This window comes from Carcharhinus amblyrhynchos, chromosome 2 (genome assembly GCF_965287045.1).
Source record: "Carcharhinus amblyrhynchos chromosome 2, sCarAmb.v2.hapA, whole genome shotgun sequence".
Lineage (NCBI taxonomy): Eukaryota > Metazoa > Chordata > Chondrichthyes > Carcharhiniformes > Carcharhinidae > Carcharhinus > Carcharhinus amblyrhynchos.
The window spans coordinates 102,939,056-102,959,390 of record NC_137325.1 but is presented as its reverse complement, the minus strand read 5'-3'; the positions used below and the strand labels follow the sequence as shown (position 1 = coordinate 102,959,390).

Genomic DNA, 20,335 nt, shown 5'->3' with positions numbered 1-20,335 from the left:
GGCACCTGTTTGGGTACATTGAGGAAGAATTTAGCATAACCAGCATGTATTTCACACTGCGGGGGCGGGGGGGGGGGGGGGGGCGGAATCGGAGCACCTGGAGGAAACACACACATTCACAGGCTGAGTCTGTGGACTCCACACAGTTTCACCGTATATTAACACATGTGACAATAATAATCAAATCACATCAAGCTGGGAATCGATTCTGAGTTCCTGGAGCTGTGTGGCAGCAGTGCTAACCCATGTGTCACCCTCGTTGTCTGCACTGACAGGCGAGAAACACCTGATCTCCCCACCTAATCCCATTCCACCAGGACTTTGCCAGTAGCTTTGAATGTTATGATGCGCTCACCCAGGTACTTTTTAAAGGTTGTGGCATCCGTAAAAGCAGCTGTATAAAGAATTCAAGTCCTTCCTTTCTTAAAACACAATGGGATAGTGGTTCCCTTTCTCCAGATGGGAAGGTGCCAACACACAGGTGGAGTTTGACGCCCCGCTCCCTGGGTTCTTAACAGTTGCTTCCTTTGGAATGTGGCCTCGCCGGCCGTTATCCCCGCCCCCGCAGCCGCCTCCTGTCGCGCTACTGCCCTCGTGCGTCTGTCATGCGCAGTGTGTGGGTTGTCTCGAGCGGCGGCGAGCGTTGCTAACGTGTCACTGACTGAGCTCTGCTTCTTTTTCTCTCTCTCTCACACACACACACAAACAAACACAGCCATGGAAGACGAGGAGAGACAGAAGAAGCTGGAGGCCGGCAAAGCCAAGGTAAGAGAATGGGACGGAGAGGAATGTTAGAAGGAACGTGAGTAGGTGGTCGGGTGGGTGGCAGCGAGGGAGTGAGACCGCAGCTGGGTGTCCAGTTTGCTGTTGAAAAGGGACCCTTCCCCCAGTTCGACGCCCTGTCTCCAGGTGCAAAGGGATGAGCTTCGCTGTTGCTTCGAGCTTTCTAAATAGATCCGCAGGCTTTAGCCGGCTGCCCTCGGCTTGTAGGCCTCGAGCAATAGTTTTTTTTAATTGTATACATGAGGTGACAGCAGGGCGTAGAACACGATTTTGGGCAATGTAGACTTAATTAAACGTGTGATCGAAAATGAATACAAAGACAAAAAGCCCAAAATTGGAAAGACTGCGGAAACTCAACACGAAGGGTTTTTTTAAAAAAACTGTACATTTGTGAAAATCCCTTTAAGATTTACTTTTAAGTGAAAACAGTTCGTTGATGTTATCGTTTTCCTTTAAGTGTAGCAATTATTAACAATGCCAACTCAATGCAGTACATACTTTCTAACTTCTTGAAGTACGTTTAAGATAATACATCTTGTGAAGGCTGGAGAGAAAGCTACTTGAGTGTAACAAGGTTGCAGAGATTGAAGTATACAATTTGTTGTGTATTTTCAGATATATAATTTTGTGTTGCTAGTTAGTGACTCCAATAGTAGAAAGAAGTTGGTTAAGTAGTCTAATTATTGACATCTATTCTGGTTGAGAAATTATAAGCCAAGTAAATGAAATTAAGTTGACATAGTCCCAGGTGACCATATGCTGCCCTCTCATTTGAGGGTGAGAATAGACCAGTGGTGATTTAAGCTGAGGATCACCACACCTCAGGCAAGATTGAGAAGGTGGTCATTCATGTATAACCTCAGCTGGTATGGGAGTTGAACCCATGCTGTTGGCATTGCTCTGCGTCACTAACCAGCTGTCCAGCCAACTAAGCTAAACCAACCCTCAAAGGCTAAGTGCATGGCAGGTGAATAGTGACAACCCAATTTCTGTACATGCTAACATTTGCAGAATTAAACACTTCAATATTTTGTAGTTATCCACCTATTTACTGATGTAAACATTTTACTGATGGAACAGACATCACAACTTAATTTCTCATCTGGTTGTACCATTTTGTAGTAGCATCTTGTCTGCAATAATAACTTCCAACATAGCATCCTTGCACAATTGCATCCTTGTACAATTCATTGTCACTTCAGAACCAATGAATCACCATTAATTTGAAGATAAAGCTATCAAATGAAAGCTTGCTAACTGGCAGGTGAACGTATAAAAAGTGGTCTTTTTTGTATGGTGAAAAGAGAATGTTGAAGTTTGACATACAGCAGTTTGGGAAAGCATGGGGGGGGAAAATAAAATGACCAAAATGCTGTATGAGGCAGATGGTGTGAAAATAAGTTGTTTTATTCATTCTTCAAATGTTGTTGCTGCTGTAACTTATTCGGCCAACATTTATTCTCCATATCCCTAGTTGACATTGCAAAGGCTTTGATGAACCTTATTGAACTACTATAGTTTTTGAGATAAAGATGTCCTGCAGTGCTTTTGTGAGGCGTTCCAGGGCTTATGATTGAGGGGAAGTCATTGATTAGGTAGCTACTGGATGTAGTTACTGCTGTGAAGAAGTTCTGCACTGATATCCTGGGGCTGATCTGAATTAATATTTGCAAAATGATGCAATATTATGGTTTTCGACCCACAGTTAAGCTTATTTAAAAGATGAAGCATATGAACATAGGATTAAGTACAGGAGTAGACCATTTGCCCCCTTGAGCATGGTCCTCTGTTCATAACTGACCTGATTGTGGCCTCTGCTACTCCTGACAGCCTTCGACATCCTTATTAGTTAAGAATTTATCTGACTCAGCCTTAAAAATATTCAATGATACTGCCGCCACAGCTGGCTGGGAAAGTGTTCTAAAGACTCATGGCCCTCCGAGGGAAGAAAAATTTTCATCTCACTCTTAAATGGGAGAACTTTTATTTTTCAACTAATTCTAGTCTCTGCCATAAAGGGAAGCATCCACTCTAACATGTCCCCTCAAGATCTTGTGTTTCAGTAGGATCATCCCTCATTCTTCTGTATTCCAATGAACATAGGCCTAGCCTACCTGACCTTTGTTTCTAAGATAATTACTCACCCACCCCTCTTCCCATCTCAAGTATCAGTCAAGTCAAGAGTGGCACAGTGGTTAGCACTGCTGTCTCAAAGTGCCAGAAACTCAGGATCAATTTCAGCCTTGGGTGACTGCCTATGTGGAGTTTGCATTTTCTCCAAGTATTTGTGAGTTTCCTCCAGGTACTCAGGTTTCCTCCCACAGTCCAAAGATGTGCAAAGTAGGTGGATTAGCTATGGTAAATGTGTGGGGCTATGGGGAAAGGGCTGCGGAGAGGGCCTGCTTAAGATATTCTGTCAGAGTTGGTGCAGAGTCGATGGGCCAAATGGCCTCCTACTGCCCTGTAGGAAACCAACCGTCATTCCATTGCTTGCATCTACGCTTCGCGGCCTTAGAAAAGCAGCCAGAACAGTCAAGGACTCCACACACCCTGGATGTAGTCTCGTCCACCTTTTTCCATCGGCAAAAAGACACAAATGTCTGAGATCCCGTAGCAATCAACTCAAGAACAGCTTCTTCCCTGCTACAATCAGAATTTTGAATGGACCTACTTTATGTTGATCTTTTGCTACACACTAGCTATGACTAATGCAATATTCTGCACCCTCCGTTCCTTCTCCCATATCTACTCTATGAACGGTATGCTTTATAGCACAGAAGAAACAATACTTTTCACTGTATCCCAATAGCTGTGACAATGATAAAATCAAACTTGAACTGCTTCTAATGCATTTCTACCCAAAACCGTACACAGCACTCCAGATGTCATCTTGCCAAAATTGTGTAGAATTGTAGCGAAATATCTCTACTTTTATATCTCTCAACTAGACTGAGGGCTAGTGCATAAAGTGCTTCTTGGCCTTTTGGCTAAGATCAAGTATAGCATCGACATACTGCACTTGGTTGAAGTCATTAGGTTACATTTTAGTTTCATTTGAACAATTTTTGAAAGCGACATCTTGGCCTTTTGGCTAGAATGCAAATGAATCAAGCCTTGGAGAAGGCACTCTGCCTACGCCAATCAGCTTGGATCATGTAGACCCTGTCCAAGACAGGAGGTGAGAGCCCTGCCTTGTCAGCTTGTATCGGAAATGTCTCAACTTGTTGAGACTGTGAATTGAACTCTGATTGGATTGAATTGGATAAATAAATAAACAAACAACGACATTCCAATTGCCTTTCTAATCACTTCTGTACCTGCATACCAACTTTTTGTGATTCATGTCCCAGGACACCTAGGACCTTCTGTACCATAAGAATTCTGCAAACTCTCTCCATTTAAATAAGTGCTGTTTTTCTATTTTCTTGCCAAAGTGGACAAGTTAACAATTCCTCTCATACTCGTCTACAAATCTTTTGCCAAATTTGTGTAACCTATCTCTTTACAACCTCCCATTCCCTCTTCACAGTCTCTTTCCCATTCATCTTTGTGTCATTAGCAATTTAGCAACTTCATTGAAGTTATTGATAGAATTGTAAGTAGTTTAGGCTCCAGTACTGATAACTGTGGCATTCCATTTGTCACATTGTGTCCAAACAAAAACGGCCCATTTATGCATGTTCTGTTTCTTGTTAGCTAACCAATGCTCTATCCATGCTAATATGTTGCCCGCACCATGAGCTGTTCTTTGTGTAGTGAACATTGATATGGTACCTTGTCAAATGTTACCAGGAAATCTTAAGTATACCACATCCACAGGTTCCTTTTTATCCAGATTGCTTGTTACTGCCTAGGTTTGAAGCAAAGTGGAAATCCTCTCCTCAGCCAGTGTGATAGTGATGAAAATGAGTGTATTTCATTAAATCAAACACAATTGTATTTAAGATTTTTATTCTGATTACAATCAAGGCTACTTTGAACCACAAAGTAAGTCCCATCAACTCTGTGGCACCTTTGTTAGAACAGTGAGCGCAGATATTCACTACTTCATCTGGTACTAACCTGCTTTTTCATTCTGGATATTTGTTTGTGTGTAAGTGTGATTGTCATTCTTATTGAGGGATCAGCACAGATAATGTTGCAAAACAATTGTGATTAATTTCCTTTGGCATTGGATTGCTTGTTAAGTCCAATTTCACTATTTCCTATTCATTTGTCATGTCACCTTTGCTCTTAGTGAGACTTAAGAACACAAGAACATAAGAAATAGGAGCAGGAGTAGGCCATCTGGCCCTTCGAGCCTGCCCCGCCATTCAATAAGATCATGGCTGATCTGTCGTGGCTCAGTTCCACTTTCCGGCCCTCTCCCCATAACCCTTAATCCCCTCTCTTATCAAAAACCCATCAACCCGCTTCTTGAAAATATTTAGCGAGGCAGCCTCCGCCACTTCAACGGGCAGAGAATTCCAGAGATTCACCACCCTTTGAGTGAAGAAGTTCTTCCTCAACTCCGTTCTAAAACGCCCCCCCTTTATCTTGAGGCTGTGCCCCCTAGTCCTACTGTCTTTTTTGAGTGGGAAGAGTCTCTCCACCTCTATCCTATCCATCCCATTCATCATCTTATACGTCTCAATGAGATCTCCCCTCATTCTTCTAAACTCCAACGAGTACAAGCCTAGTTTATTCAGCCTCTCCTCATAGCTCAAGCCCCTCAACTCCAGTATCAGCCTAGTAAACCTCCTCTGCACTCCCTCCAAGGCCAAAATATCTTGGCGCAGGTGCGGCGCCCAAAACTGCACACAGTACTCCAGCTGCGGCCTCACCAATGCCCTATACAGCTGCAGCAAGACCTCCCTACTTTTATATTCAATCCCCTTCGCTATGAAGGCCAGCATCCCATTCGCCTTCCTGACCACCTGCTGCACCTGCAGGCTGAGTTTTTGCGACTCATGCACAAGGACCCCGAGGTCCCTCTGCACCGTCACTTGCTGCAGTTTTTCGCCCCGTAAGTAATAGTCCTTCCTACCATTCTTCCTACCAAAGTGGACCACCTCACACTTGCCAACATTAAATTCCATTTGCCATTTCCTGGCCCATTCGCCCAGCCTATCTAGATCCTTCTGCAGACTCTCCACACCCTCCGCACAATTTGCCGTTCCCCCAATCTTGGTGTCATCCGCAAATTTCGACACCCTACACTCGGTTCCCTCCTCCAGATCATCTATATAAATGGTAAAAAGCTGAGGCCCCAGCACCGACCCCTGGGGCACTCCACTAGTCACCATCCGCCAATCCGAATAGCACCCGTTGACCCCCACTCTCTGCCTCCTATTTGACAACCAATCCTCTATCCATGCTAACACCCTACCCCCAACTCCAAGTCCCCTGACCTTCTGCAATAACCTCTTATGAGGTACTTTGTCAAACGCCTTCTGAAAATCCAGAAAGACCACATCCACTGGCTCTCCTCTATCGACCGCCTTGCATTCAAGAAATTAAGTTTTGTGGCAGCACAGTGGTTAGCACTGCTGCCTCACATCGCCAGGGACCCTTGTTCAATTCCAGCCTTGGATCACTGTCTGTGCGGAGTCTGCACATTCTCCCCATATGTGTGGGTTTCCAAAGATGTGCGAGTTATGTTGGTCGGCCATGCTAAATTGACCCTAGTTTCAGAGGGATTAGCAGGGTAAATACATGGGTTACGGGAATAGGGCCTGGGTGGGATTGTGAACAATGCAGACATGATGGGATGAATGGCCTCTTTTTGTACTGTAGCAAATTCTAAGATAAAGCTTGTAAAACTGTGTAGCTGGCAGTGACTATGACAAACACAACTTTGAGGTTCTAGCTTTCTTAAAGAAAAGATGAAGCTGTTTAAGTGATGCTTGATTTGAGATGGTGTTTTCTCAACTACCTACTACACTATGTTTGCTACTTTTTACAATGTTTAAGATATATATTTATATTAAATTGAAAACACTTACTCTTAGATGAATTCTTCAGCATTATTCTGTTTATAGCAATACTATTATTACTGCTCAGTTTTTTTAATGTTGCGATTGGAAAGGTATTTAAAAACTTGTTTACCCAAATAATGGGGACTTGGGATAATCCAGTTTAATTTAAGTGAATCTTGTCTGATGTTAGATTTGCTTATTGGATTGTAGAAACAGGAGTAGGCCATTCTGCCATTGAAGCTTATTCCACTATGCAATGTAATTGTGCCGATCTGTAACTTAATTTCATCCCTCCTGCCTTGGCTCTATATCTACCTCAGTTCAGTTAATAATTTTAAATCTCTTTACGGGAGTTCCACACTACCATACTTTATATGAATAATTGTTTCCAAGCTTCTTGATTTCAAAAGGAAATCATATAACTATTTGAGGGAAGTTTTTCCATCTCTTTTAGCAGAAGGATTAAGCTGCACTGCAAATTTTAAGTGTAAGATCTTATACAAGTATATTAAGGATTTTGAAGATATAAAAAGTTATGATCAAAGTTTCCATTTTTTAGCTTGTCCAATTTTGGAAGTGGAAAGCTCAGACACATCTTCAAAATCCAGGGGAAAAACAGAAGAAGAAGAAAAAAAAGGGCTATGGAGATAGAGCGGGACATGAGACTGATTGTTTTGCTCTGCAGAGAGTGGCATGGATTTAATGAGTGCCTTCAGTGCCTTAATAGCTATTCTCAAATGGTCTGGCTCTGACTTTAAAATTATGTGCCCTTGTCCTAGACTCTCCTATCAGCAGGGGGATATTTCTATCTACCATATCAGTTCCTTCCACCATCTTAAAAATATCTCAAATCAAATTGCCCCTTAACCATATACATTCCAAAGATTGTACAGAAAGATTATACAGCAATAAAACTATTACTAGAAGTGTAATAGGAAACCTTCTGTAAATGCTCATTTGGAATCTTTTGCAACATCGTATCTAGAAAGTAACTACAGTATGTGATGTGCCATCTGGGCAAAACAGAACACATAATGGGATTTATTACCACAATTTCCATTAGTGTTTCCATCTCTGTTCGCAGAAGAGTTAAGCTGCACTGCAGTTTTTAAATGTAAGACCTTGCGCAACTGTATTACGGATTTTGAGATAAGTAGTTATGATCAAAGTTTCCATTTTTCAGCTTGCCCAATTCCGACTGCGGAAAGCTCAGACCGATCTTCAAAATCCAGGGAAAAAACAAAAGAAGAAGAAAAAAGTAGCAAGCAAACTGGATGAGCAAGTGCAATATGTTACAGCTAAGCATCAACAACAAGATGTTAAAACAAGTGCAGAGAGAGGACCATCAGGGGAATGTGAGACGTTTGTAATTAATAGGATCTTGCATAGTGGAGATGTAATCAAACAGGACCAGACTTATATGATTGAGGTGAGAATTATTTGTGCTTTGTTTTATTCAATTGAATAATATGTGATAAATTAGTAGAAGTTTGTATATGTACAACTGAAACTGTGTGCTTCAACTGATATTTAATTTATAATATCCTGCAGAAATATCTTCTCTTCATTTTGGAGAAGGATTCTTTTGTATAGTTCTGTAGTAAGAGAGTCCAAAAGCATGAGGTAGTCCCAGTTTTAGGCTGAGTTCATGTATCATATGCTTTGGTTGGCATGTGTCCGACATGTTTCTGGTTGGAGGAGTAGAATTTTGTCATTTTACCATTTGGCATTGACTTCTAAGTGTTCAGAAAAAAATGACAACCCAAAAACATGAGGCTCAGCTTCAAAATATTCCTGTCCACCCTATTGGCCTATACTTTGTGTGCCTTGTACCTAAAGTTTGTTTAATTATTGAAGAAAATAAAGTGTGCTACCCTGTAATTGCACTGCTGACATTGCAAACCATAAATATGCATGTGTGAAAACAAGTGCATAATTATTTTTGTAGTAAACTACTTAATTTAAAAATTGTGTTGTCTGGAGACCTAATTGCTAAATATTTGGCAGGCTTTTGAATGAAAACGTAGAGAAAAAACTGCTTCAAACAACTATTTATAACTGTTTTATCTCATAAGGCATTGGCCATTATTGAACAATGGGAATGCATGGAATAACATCACTTATATATATATTTGAGAGATCACTTGACCACGTGCAACTTGTAACAGTTAAATATTGTGGTTGTTAACATGAAAATCTATAAATGTTCCTCAGTGAAAGGAACTGTGTTTGTTCCAAAATGCAGAAGGCAGAATCAAATTATTATTATTTTTCTATTCACGGAGACAGTGCATTTGAGAAGGTTTGTTTGAGGGTGTGATTACTTTGTTTTTGAAAGAGATTGGGAAAGTATCAGCTCAGCACCTCGTCATCTGGCATGATAACCAGAATGAGAAACTGAGTGGTCAGCAGTTTAGTAGGAATGTGGACAAGGGAGAAAGAGGTCTATCACAGAGATGAGCTCAGGATATTTGGGGGAATGAGAGAAAAACTGGAAAGAAATCTGGGTTCAGGACTTGTATAGGTGGAGTTTAAGGGGAAGTTTGGTTTGGTAGACAAGCTGGAAGGAGAAGGTGCAGGAGATGATTGGATGTCCTTGGTGTTGAGACCAGGGTTTTATTGCTATTTTTCAGGGAATACTAAGGTTAGTCAGAGGCAGTATTGTTTGACCTGAATTGGGAACTTGAAAAACATTTCTCCAAGTGTTATAGGTGTAGTTTGTCCTAAATGATATCTGCAGTGGATGCATACGTAGGCTGAATCATGCCACTTGTTACATTGCTGAATTTGTTGGAGCGGGTGCAGTTTATGGCTCATGGAAATTTGAAGAGCAGTTAAGTTGTGATGTCAGTTGGCGCACAACTCTTGATTTGGTGCTGGCGGTGTTATTTTTGAACTTCAAATTCTAACCAACTCCCCTCCTAACCTCTCAACGTGTTCAGCAGCGGGAAGAACATGCCCCTTACTCCTCAATAGTGTATACTCCCCCATACTCTTCCAATCAGTGATAATGGTTTTCTACCAGCTGTTGCTTTAATTTGACAACTTTTTGATACTTTCTGCAATTGTTTAAAATTTAGTGGGAGTTTATAGTAATGTTTATAGGGATTGGTGTGGCAGGTGTTCAGGGAATCTTTGCTGACTTCAAGACTTCGGCACAAACTAGTGGCTCCCAGGTATTGGTACACTAGTAGGCATTCCCCTTAGAATGCAACGTGTTGTGGAGAATGAGCAGAAGGCCTGCAGAGCAGGAAAAAGTGTTCAGGCAGTGACTTTTCTATCTGGACCTCAGCAAAAAACAATTACAAAATAAAACAAGTGCTGAAAATATTTGACAGATCTGGTAGCACCTGTGGATTGAGAAACAGAAGTTAATGTTTATGTCTCCTCTTTGGAACTGAACAGGGGAAAGCCCTCATCAAGAGCTACACAGTGAACAGAAGCAGCTTGGGAGCAGATGGAGGAGGGAGAAAGGAAATAACCTGGATGGTCCTTTTTGGCCAGGCTTTCTGAAGAAGGCAACCAAGAGGACATGAATAATTTGCCGGGTGTTAGCGATGGAAAGGTGGTAGGACTGGAGGGTCTCAATGACATTATTGTTACTAGAGAGGCGGTGCTCAACAGACTGGAGGGACTGATTGTGGACAAGTCCCCAGGACCGGATGGAATGCATCCGAGGGTCCTGAAAGAAATGGCGGAGGTGATAGTGGATGCCTTGGTGGTTATTTTCCAAACGTCGCTGGATTCCGGGGAAGTGCCGGAAGATTGGAAAACGGCTAATGTTACGCCGTTGTTTAAGAAGGGTGGCAGGCAAAAGGCAGGGAATTATAGACCGGTTAGTTTAACGTCTGTTGTAGGTAAAATGTTAGAATCCGTCATCAAGGAGGAAATAGCGAGGCGTCTTGAGGGGAATTGCTTGATAGAGCAGACGCAGCACGGTTTCGTTAAGGGGAAGTCATGTCTGACAAATTTATTGGAGTTCTATGAGGATGTGTCTAGGGCGGTGGATAGAGGAGAGCCGGTGGATGTGGTCTTTCTTGATTTTCAGAAGGCGTTTGACAAGGTACCTCACGAGGTTATTGCAGAAGGTAAGGGGGCATGGAGTTGGGGGTAGGGTGTTAGTGTGGATAGAGGATTGGCTGTCAAATAGGAGGCAGAGAGTGGGGGTTAATGGGTGCTATTCGGATTGGCGGTTGGTGACTAGTGGAGTGCCCCAGGGGTCGGTGCTGGGGCCTCAGCTATTTAGCATTTATATAGATGATCTGGAGGAGGGAACCGAGTGTATGGTGTCGAAATTTGCTGATGACACCCAGATTGGTGGAACGGCAAATTGCGCGGAGGGTGTGGAGAGTCTGCAGAAGGATCTAGATAGGCTGGGCGAATGGGCCAGGAACTGGCAAATGGAATTTAATGTTGGCAAGTGCGAGGTGGTCCACTTTGGTAGGAATAATGGTAGGAAGGACTATTACTTAAGTGGCGAAAAACTGCAGCAGGCGACGGTGCAGAGGGACCTTGGGGTCCTTGTGCATGAGTCGCAAAACCCCAGCCTGCACGTGCAGCAGGTGGTCAGGAAGGCGAATGGGATGCTGGCCTTCATAGCGAGGGGGATTGAATATAAAAGTAGGGAGGTCTTGCTGCAGCTGTATAGGGCATTGGTGAGGCCGCAGCTGGAGTACTGTGTGCAGTTTTGGGCGCCGCACTTACGCAAGGATATTTTGGCCTTGGAGGGAGTGCAGAGGAGGTTTACTAGGCTGATGCCGGAGTTGAGGGGGTTGAGCTATGAGGGGAGGCTGAATAAACTAGGCTTGTACTTGTTAGAGTTTAGAAGAATGAGGGGAGATCTCATTGAGATATATAAGATGATGAATGGGATGGATAGGATAGAGGTGGAGAGACTCTTCCTGCTCAGAAAGGACAGTAGGACTAGGGAGCACAGCCTCAAGATAAAGGGGGGGTGGTTTAGAACGGAGTTGAGGAGGAACTTCTTCACTCAAAGGGTGGTGAATCTCTGGAATTCTCTGCCCGTTGAAGTGGTGGAGGCTGCCTCGCTCAATATTTTTAAGACGCGGGTTGATGGGTTTTTGGTAAGCGAGGGGATTAAGGGTTATGGGGAGAGGGCGGGAAAGTGGAACTGAGCCACGACAGATCAGCCATGATCTTATTGAATGGCGGGCAGGCTCGAAGGGCTAGATGGCCTACTCCTCCTATTTCTTATGTTCTTAAGTGCACTACTGATGACAGCGACACAATTTCTCCATTCACCAACTGCCCTACATCATGCCATTGCTCTATAAATTAAAGAAATCCTAATTGTTAATTGTTCATGGGATGTGGGCATTGCTGGCTAGACTAGCATTTATTGCCCATCCAGAGAGCATTAGTGTGGATTTGAAATTGTATGTCGGCCAGACCAGTTAAGGACGACAGATTTCCTTCCCTAAAGGGTGTTAGTGAACCAGATGGGGTTTTTGACAATCGGCAATGGTTTCAAGGTCATTATTAGACTTCTAATTCCAGATTTTTATTGAATTCAAATTTCACCATCTGCCATGGTGGGATTTGAACCCTGGTCCCCTCTGGATTACTAGTCCAGTGACAATATCATTACGGCACCACCTCCTGCTTAGCCACATTTGAAACAACCACTTTTATGAATTAAATCATTCCAGTTGGCACTAAAAAGTCAACTAATTAATCATTATTTTGCAATTCCCTGTTCTAGATCTGATGCCAGTATTCTATGGAAAGAAACCTCTTACTCCAGCAGCATCTCTTAACCTTATGCTAATTCTCCTGTTCTGCTTTGCACATGACCAATAGCAATAAACCAGAGATCGTTACTTTGGACGTCTTGCTTTTAATTTATAACCTCCTGATATTCTTTTAGTAGGTCTTCCTGTCTGTTTCTCCCTATAATGCTTGTTCCAATATGGACCACATCAGCTAGCTTTACTGTCTTTTGGGCTCTTCTTCAGTTGGTCTGGGACATCCCTTAGCCTGACCAAGTAGGCGACACGTCCTTCATGATTCTCATTATTGGCTGCAGAGCAGAATATCATACCCCAAATCATAAAGTTCTCTTGGGTGAAGAACTTAAAAAATAGGAGCGATAGGTAGTTAGTCTCTTGATCATGGCTGATTTGATTGTGGCCTTAACTCCACTTTCCGAACATGACGCCAAATTAATCTCATCCCTTCTGCTTGCTCTTGATCCATATCCCTCTATTCTTTGCATATTCATAACACTTATCTAAAACACCCTTAAATGCCCCTATGTATCTGCCTGCACTGCCTCCCCTGGCAGTACGTTCCAGACACTTACCACTCTGTGAAATAAAAAAAACTTGCCCCTCACATCTCCCTTGAACTTTTCCCCCCTCACGAGTGCACGTCCCCTAGTATTCCGCATTTCAACTCTGGGGAAAATGTTTCTGACAATCCTATCTACGCGTCTCATACTTTTATAGACTTCTATCAGCCTCAGCCTCTGCTACTCCAGAGAAAACAAGCCTAGTTTGTCCAGCCTCTCTTTATATCTTATCCTCTAATTCATATAACCTCTTCTGCACCTTCTCCAAAACCTTCACATCCCCCTGTAATGTAGTGACTAGAATTGAACGCATTAGTGAGGCCTAACCACGTTTTTATAAAACTGCAAACATAACATCTTGACTCTTGTACTCAGTGCTCCGACCATTAAAGGTCAGCATGCCATATGCCTTCTTTACCACCCTAGCTACTTGGGTAGCCACTTTCAGGGAGCTATGAACTTGAATTCCAAGATCCCTCGATGCTATTCAGGGTCCTGCCACTAACCGTCTACTTATCCTTAACTAATCCTGATCTCCCAAAGTGCAGCACCTCACTTGCTCAGATTAATCTCCACTTGGAGTTGGAGATTAATCTGCGACTGGTCTATATCCCACTGTATCCTTTGACAACCTTCTACACTATCCACAGCTCCATTTACCTTTGTCATCTGCAAACTTACTAACCCAACCATCTATGTTTTCATCCAAGTTATTTATGTATATCGCAAACAGCAGAGGTCCCAGTATGGAACTCTGCAGGTCACAATGAGCCACAGATCTCCAACCAGAAAAACCACCTTACACTATTACTCTCTGACTTCTGTGAGGAATCCAAGCAACCAAGTCACCGTGAATCCCATGCATCCTAATCTTCTGGATGAGACTACCATGAGTGACCTTGTTGAAAGCCTTACTAAAATCCACGTAGACAACATTCACTAGTCCAAGTTCATCGATCACCTGTGTCACCTCCTCAAAAAATCAATCAAGTTAGTGGCCATGCAAGTAGATAGGGTGGTAAAGAAGGTGTATGGCATGCTTGCCTTTATTGGTTGGGGCATTAAGTACAAGAGTCAATGTCATGTTGTAGGTGGTGAATGAAGGGTTGTGTAGATGGGCTTTTTGGAGATATGTGCATTCCCTCTGGTGCCTTAAAAACTCTCATAATATTGATTAAGCCTGTTAACATTTTGGTGCCCTCCTAAATGAGCATTCTCCATTTTGGACAGTAAGAAATTAGTCTCTCATGAGTTGCTGGGTATGGTTGATCTCATCAGACTCTAGGAATCTCCTACCACAACCGAGCTCAGTAGAGCAAACGGGAAAGTCTGTGACAGAGTGAAAGGCAGTGGATTTGTACTGAATGTTGACTGATGGCTTAACTTCAGAAAAAGAGATAGAAAAGTTAGGAAGAAGAGTCAGAGACCATAAGAAGGTGGGAGAAAGGAAAATTGGAAGTTGATGAAATTTCTAGTTGTGTGGGCACGGCAAGCAGCACTAATGCAGCCATCATTATGCCAGAAAAAGAGGTGAGCAAAAGAGAACTGAGGAAAGATCAAGGCACGTTCCATATATCTAGCTACATTGGTTTTGTGGGATTCCATGGTAAATTCAGAAAGGAACAATGATCAGTTAAAGATTAGGTGACAAAGCAAAGTTATCAGTGAGATTAGCAGGAATTTGATCATGCTAGCAAGTATGTCAATACAAAGATATTTTCAAATATGCAATGCATATAATAGAAAATAAGTATATTCCTAAAATGAAACACAGATGCATCAAAGAATAGAGCTCTTTGTTTGAATAGAGAGAACAAACATAAACAAAGATTCCATTACGTTTATATTAAAGCAAATCATGAAAAATATTTAAAATGTTCATCATTTTGAATGACACTCACCTGACAAAGGAAGTGTTCCAAAAGCTAGTGGCATTTACTATCAAATAAACCTGTTGGACTTTAACCTGGTGTTGTGAGACTTATTACTGAGGAGCCTTTTGACAGACTAGTTTAAAAGGTCACTTCCCCCTCCCCTTTGTTGTCTTCAACCCCATGCAGAACCAAGAAATGAGTTGGCAAATCTTTGAAATGGTCCTGAAAATAACAAATAGAGTTTGAAATTCTCCTTTCCAAAAAATTGCTGCTCTTACAATCTCCTTTCCAAAAGCTGCTGGTCTTACAATCTCATTAAAATCTCAATCAGCCAAATCCACTCATTAATGAATAAAGCTTTAACCATTTTAACATTTATTAATCTTGTACAAATAAACAGGCTTTCAGAAAAGACACCAAAGGCAAAAGAGTCAAGGGTCAATCAAAAAAAGTTACCCCCACCTTGCTCAAGCTGTGACACACTGCCTACGGGCCTGAATCCATTAGTCTCTTACAGATCAGGCAAGCATTCATAATGTAACCAACTGGCAACTATAACAACAGAAGCAGTTTGAACAGATGGCCAGATACATTTAGCTTTCACCAAAGTAATTCCTTTGCCGCAACTTATATTGGAAAATGTCTATTATTTCACCAGTCCAGCCACAATTTTCCTAAAAATGCTCTTTCAAATTTTTTCTTCCACAATTTTTCTTCAATTACTGCAATTAGGACTTAAAATGTAAAAAAGCATTTTCTATAATATTTTCAATTCATCTATTGAAGAAGGCATTAGAAGTCACAAAAAGATAATTCAAAGGTTTAGTTGAAGGCTACACCTATTTCCAAAAGCTGAACTATAAATTGATATTTTTGCCTTAGAGCTGTGATAACTGAAGTCTGAATGTCAGCAAAGTTCCTAATTCCCATGATGTATTATCAATAATTGGAACATTCTTTTGAACAAAAAATTCCCAAAGCTGAAGTTTTTCTCAAACAAGTTAGAGGATGAAAAACAAATAAAAGGGGGTTTATATGAACGAGGTAGGCTGGAAAAATGAGTGGAGAAATGGCAGATGGAATTTAATCCGGACAAATGTGAGGTGATGCATTTTGGTAAATTCAGTTTAGGTGGGAGCTATAAAATAAATGGCAAAGCCATCAGGTTTATTTAATAACACAAGCCACATGCTTTCAAGTGCTGCTCCATCAGGTGAGTGGGAGTCGTGTTCACAAACAGGGCATATAAAGACACAAACTCAATCTACAACATTATGGTTGGAATGGGAGTCTTTACAGGTAATCAAGGTACAGACAATATGAGTGGAAAGTGGGTTAAGCACAAGTTAAAGAGATGTGTATTGTCTCCAGCCAGGACAGTTGGTGAGATTTTGCAAGCCCAGGCAAGTCATGGGGGTTACAGATAGTGTGACATGAGCCCAAGAACACGGTTGAGGCTATCTTTATGCTTGCGGAACTTGGCTATCAGTTTCTGCTCAGCGATTCTGCATTGTCGTGTGTTTTGAAGGCTGCTTTGGATAATGCCTACCTGAAGATCAGAGGCTGAATGCCCATGTCTGCTGAAGTGTTTCCCAACAGGAAGAGAACACTCCTGCCTGGTGATTGACGAGCAGTGTTCATTCATCAGTTGTAGTAGCGTCTGCATGGTCTCCCCAATGTACCATGCCTCGGGACATCCTTTCTTGCAGCGTATCAGGTAGACCATGTTGGCTGAGTCACAAGGCCAGTGCTCGGTGAAAGCTACACTAAAGAACTAGTGACAGATGGCCCAGTAGGGCAGAAGGGAGGGGTGGGGTGAAGTTGTTGGGGGGGATTGTATTGGGACAATATAAAAGGAGTCAAGACGGAGGAGAAAAGTCACAATACAAAGTTGTTGAACTCGATGTTGCATCCCAAAGGTAACATGTATCATCAGAAAATGAAGTGCTACACCCCCAATTTGCATTGGACTTCATTGGAACATTGTGACACACCAAAAATGGACATGTGGGCATGAAAACAAGCTGCTGAGTTCAAATGGCAAGCAGCAGGAATGAAGGGATCATGCTAGCAGACTAAGTGAAGGTGCTCATCAGAGGTCACCCAGTCTGCATCTTGTCTCCCCAACGTAGAGGAGACCGCATTGGAATTAGTGCATACAGTAGACCAAATTGAAGGAGATGCAAGTGAAGTGTTGCTTCAGCTGAAAGGAGTGTTTGGGGCCTTGGAAGGTGAGGAAGGAAAAGATAAAGGAGTAGGTGTTGCATCTTCTGCGATTGCAAAGAAAGGTACCGTATGAACAGGATGAGGAGTTTGGGATGATGGAGAAGTGGACCAGGTTGTCACAGAGGGAGTGATTCCTCCAGAATGCTAACAGGGAGGGTAAAGGGAAGTTGCTTCCTGGTGGCATCATGCTGGCGCTGACAGTTTATATAGTAAATTTAAAGTTGAATTCCAGTAAATCTTGTCATTTGTGGACTAACTTGTGACCTCATCAATGGCTGGTAGAGGATTCTCTCATATTCGCAACTTTTTAATTATAGCTATTATGTGGAGCTTTTTTTCACTCCTACCCATGGCATATTTCCACACGTTACCTTGATATTGGTGCATATAACAAAAGTCATTGCACACATGGATGGAAAATGTTAGGGGGGGGCACCTGTGGAGGCCTAAATATTCAAGCCAATAACTTTGCCCATAATAACCTTGATTCCTTCGCTACCAGCTCTGCCCCTCTGGCAACTGTTTAAGGCTGGACCAGATTGCTTGCAACCTTGCTTTCCTATTAAATTGAAACTGTGCTTCCGATCACATAACCACTCCACAACTAGAATTGTCTATTTCTACTTCCCTATTATCCCTTTCATCCATCACCTCTTACGTTCTTGCCCAGATGCATTGGGAGATTCAACTATGTTGAAGATGCTGAATAAATGCAAGTTATTATGCTGCCAGTGAGCATCGGTTAGAGCTTTAGATGAGAAGGAACAATTAAGGTAGCCATGGAAATTTAGGTCTCCTTTGATTTTGAACAAATTGTGAGACAGGCCTAGTAAACTTGCACATTTCACTTAAAAAAAAAAGTCACTCTGGGTTGTGCATTGAATATCAATCCTGCTTAATTATTATTCTGAAAATTTGAACTGTTTTGAATTACTTTGTCTGTTTATTTTTCAGCCAGAAAGTGAAGTGTCGACAACAGCTGATGACTATACATCAGAGGTAAATATCTTGTAAATAATGTGTTATCTTTGAGACAAAGACTTATTACAAATTGTATTAAATGTTTTTCTTGCATTTATAAATAAAGAAGTCAATGGAAGAAGAGAGCTCTTGGAAATGATTAAGATTTTGAAGGCGAATTAAAGGTGCTTAACTGATGTCAGAGTGAAGGATGGGAAAATTTGTTAGCACATAACATCAAAATATCTTTCCAAGTAGAAATGGTCAAATGCTTCAAGTTTTTAGGTGTCTAGGTCACCAACAACGTGCCCTGGTCCCCCCATGCCCACAGTATAGTTAAGAAAGCCCACTGACGCCTCTACTTTTTCAGAAGACTAAAGAAATTTGGCTTGTCTGCTACGACTCACCAACTTTTACAGATGCACCATAGAAAGCATTCTTTCTTGTTGTATCACAGCTCGGTATGGCTCCTGCTCTGTCCATGATCGCAAAAAACTACAAATGGTCGTTACTGTAGCCCAGCCTATCATGCTAACTAGCCTCCCATCCAGTGACTCTATACTTCCACTGCCTCGATAAAGCCGCCAGCATAACTAAGGACCGCACACACCCCAGACGTTCTTTCTTCCAGCGCCTCCCGTTGAGAAAAAGATATAAAAGTCTGAGCTCACGTACCAACTGACTCAAACAGCTTCTTCCCTGCTGCCATTAAACTTTTGAATGGCCGTACCTTGTATTAAGTAGATCTTTCTCTGTATCCTGGCTTTGACTGTAACACTACATTCTGCACTTTTGTTTCCTTCCCTATGAACGGTATGCTTTGTCTGTATAGCATACAAGAAACAAAACCTTTCACTGTATACTAATACATGTGTCAATAAATCAAATTGATATTAAAAAGTGAAGTTGAAGGAAATATTTTCTACAATGATTCATCAGAAAATATAAATTTTCTATTTAATTTTTGTTGTCAGCTAACTATCCTAGATCATTCAAATGAACTTAAGAGTAGCTAGACCTATGCAGCAGGAATTTATATATCTCGAGTGCGGTGAAAGTAAGTTATAGGGCACTACATATCATGGTTCAATTTTACAAGACTGGAAACTAGCAACCATAATATCAGCATTTAAAAAAAGACAGCAAATCTGACTAAGATACCCAGCATCTATAAATAAGAAATCTATGCTAAGGAGGTAGGCATCAGTATAACTTCAGGACTCTGTACATGCTCAGTTAAACACACAAAGCCAAGAGTTACTTTTAGCATTCCAGTGCATTTTTAGAGGATGGATTGTTTATGCATCCCTCGGGTTACAATCAATGGAAAACATATGAATTGAGGACAACTTCCACTCTTGTTTTGTTATTCTCTGAAAAACTCTTGTAAAAGCCATGGCTTGTTGAATGAGGTATTTAATGTGGGTTTTTAATGAAGTACTAATTTCATAATTACTGCAGTGGTCCTGAAAAGCTAATTTTATATTTCTGCAATGTCAAATTCTTCCATCATAAAAAAAATCCTCATTTTAAAAATGTGCTTTTAAGATTTATTTTATTGATATTCTAGTTTCTATCAAAATCTAATCATTAGTTTTTTGTCTGAAAATTAAAACTGAAGGATAACATGTTTTTAACTTCTAGTTTGCTTTTTGTGAGAATATTTCAATGTGATTTAGTTTACTTTGATTACACCACATTTAGAAATCTCTGGGACTTAGTACCAGATTTAAATTGCTACAGAGGTCACTAAACGTCAATGAGCAAGTTATTTTGAGATGTGTCTTTGCTTCACCACGGACCATGAAGTCCAGACTGATGATAAAATAAAGCCTGGATTTAATATGGGAAAAATCTTACACTTATCAGGCAAAACCTGGTGAACGGATGGGGCATATGGACAAATAAAAACTACAACAAAATTGGGGACATGAATGCTTGAGAAAATTTAACTGAGATTGGGCATGCTTAAGCCCAGTTAATTAGTTTTTTTTTGCCTCACCTTTCAGTTTGAACAATTAGTGCTCCAAGTCGCTGAAAATGAAAGCTGATAATGGGATGGTGATATCGGTGGGACATTTGGGACATGAGTGAACAATGAGATTTGCAGTCTATTTCCTTAACCAATAAGATTTAAGGATTGAGAAAGGAACAAGAGTAATGAATGTGAAGGAAAATGTCAAGTCAGGTACAGAAAGAGAAAAAGGAAAAAAGAATTATGAGAA

The 20,335-nt window shown here is 41.4% G+C and overlaps 1 protein-coding gene and 1 non-coding gene across 8 annotated transcripts in view; both read left to right on the top strand.

Moving 5' to 3' along the window:
- The first annotated feature begins 646 nt into the window (after positions 1-646).
- The window catches only part of akap9 (A kinase (PRKA) anchor protein 9), a 211,579-nt gene continuing 191,890 nt past the window's right edge, over positions 647-20,335 (top strand). For all 7 annotated transcript variants that reach the window (XM_080210240.1, XM_080210222.1, XM_080210231.1 and 4 more), the window contains exons 1-3: positions 647-765; positions 7,924-8,169; positions 18,105-18,149. In XM_080210240.1, the coding sequence (XP_080066366.1) occupies positions 718-765; positions 7,924-8,169; positions 18,105-18,149 (339 nt within the window). In that variant the 5' untranslated portion in view covers positions 647-717. The remainder of the gene's footprint in view (positions 766-7,923; positions 8,170-18,104; positions 18,150-20,335) is intronic.
- Positions 3,751-3,940, top strand: LOC145361995 (U2 spliceosomal RNA). The gene has a single exon (XR_013889905.1). It is a non-coding gene; the product is annotated as a U2 spliceosomal RNA (small nuclear RNA).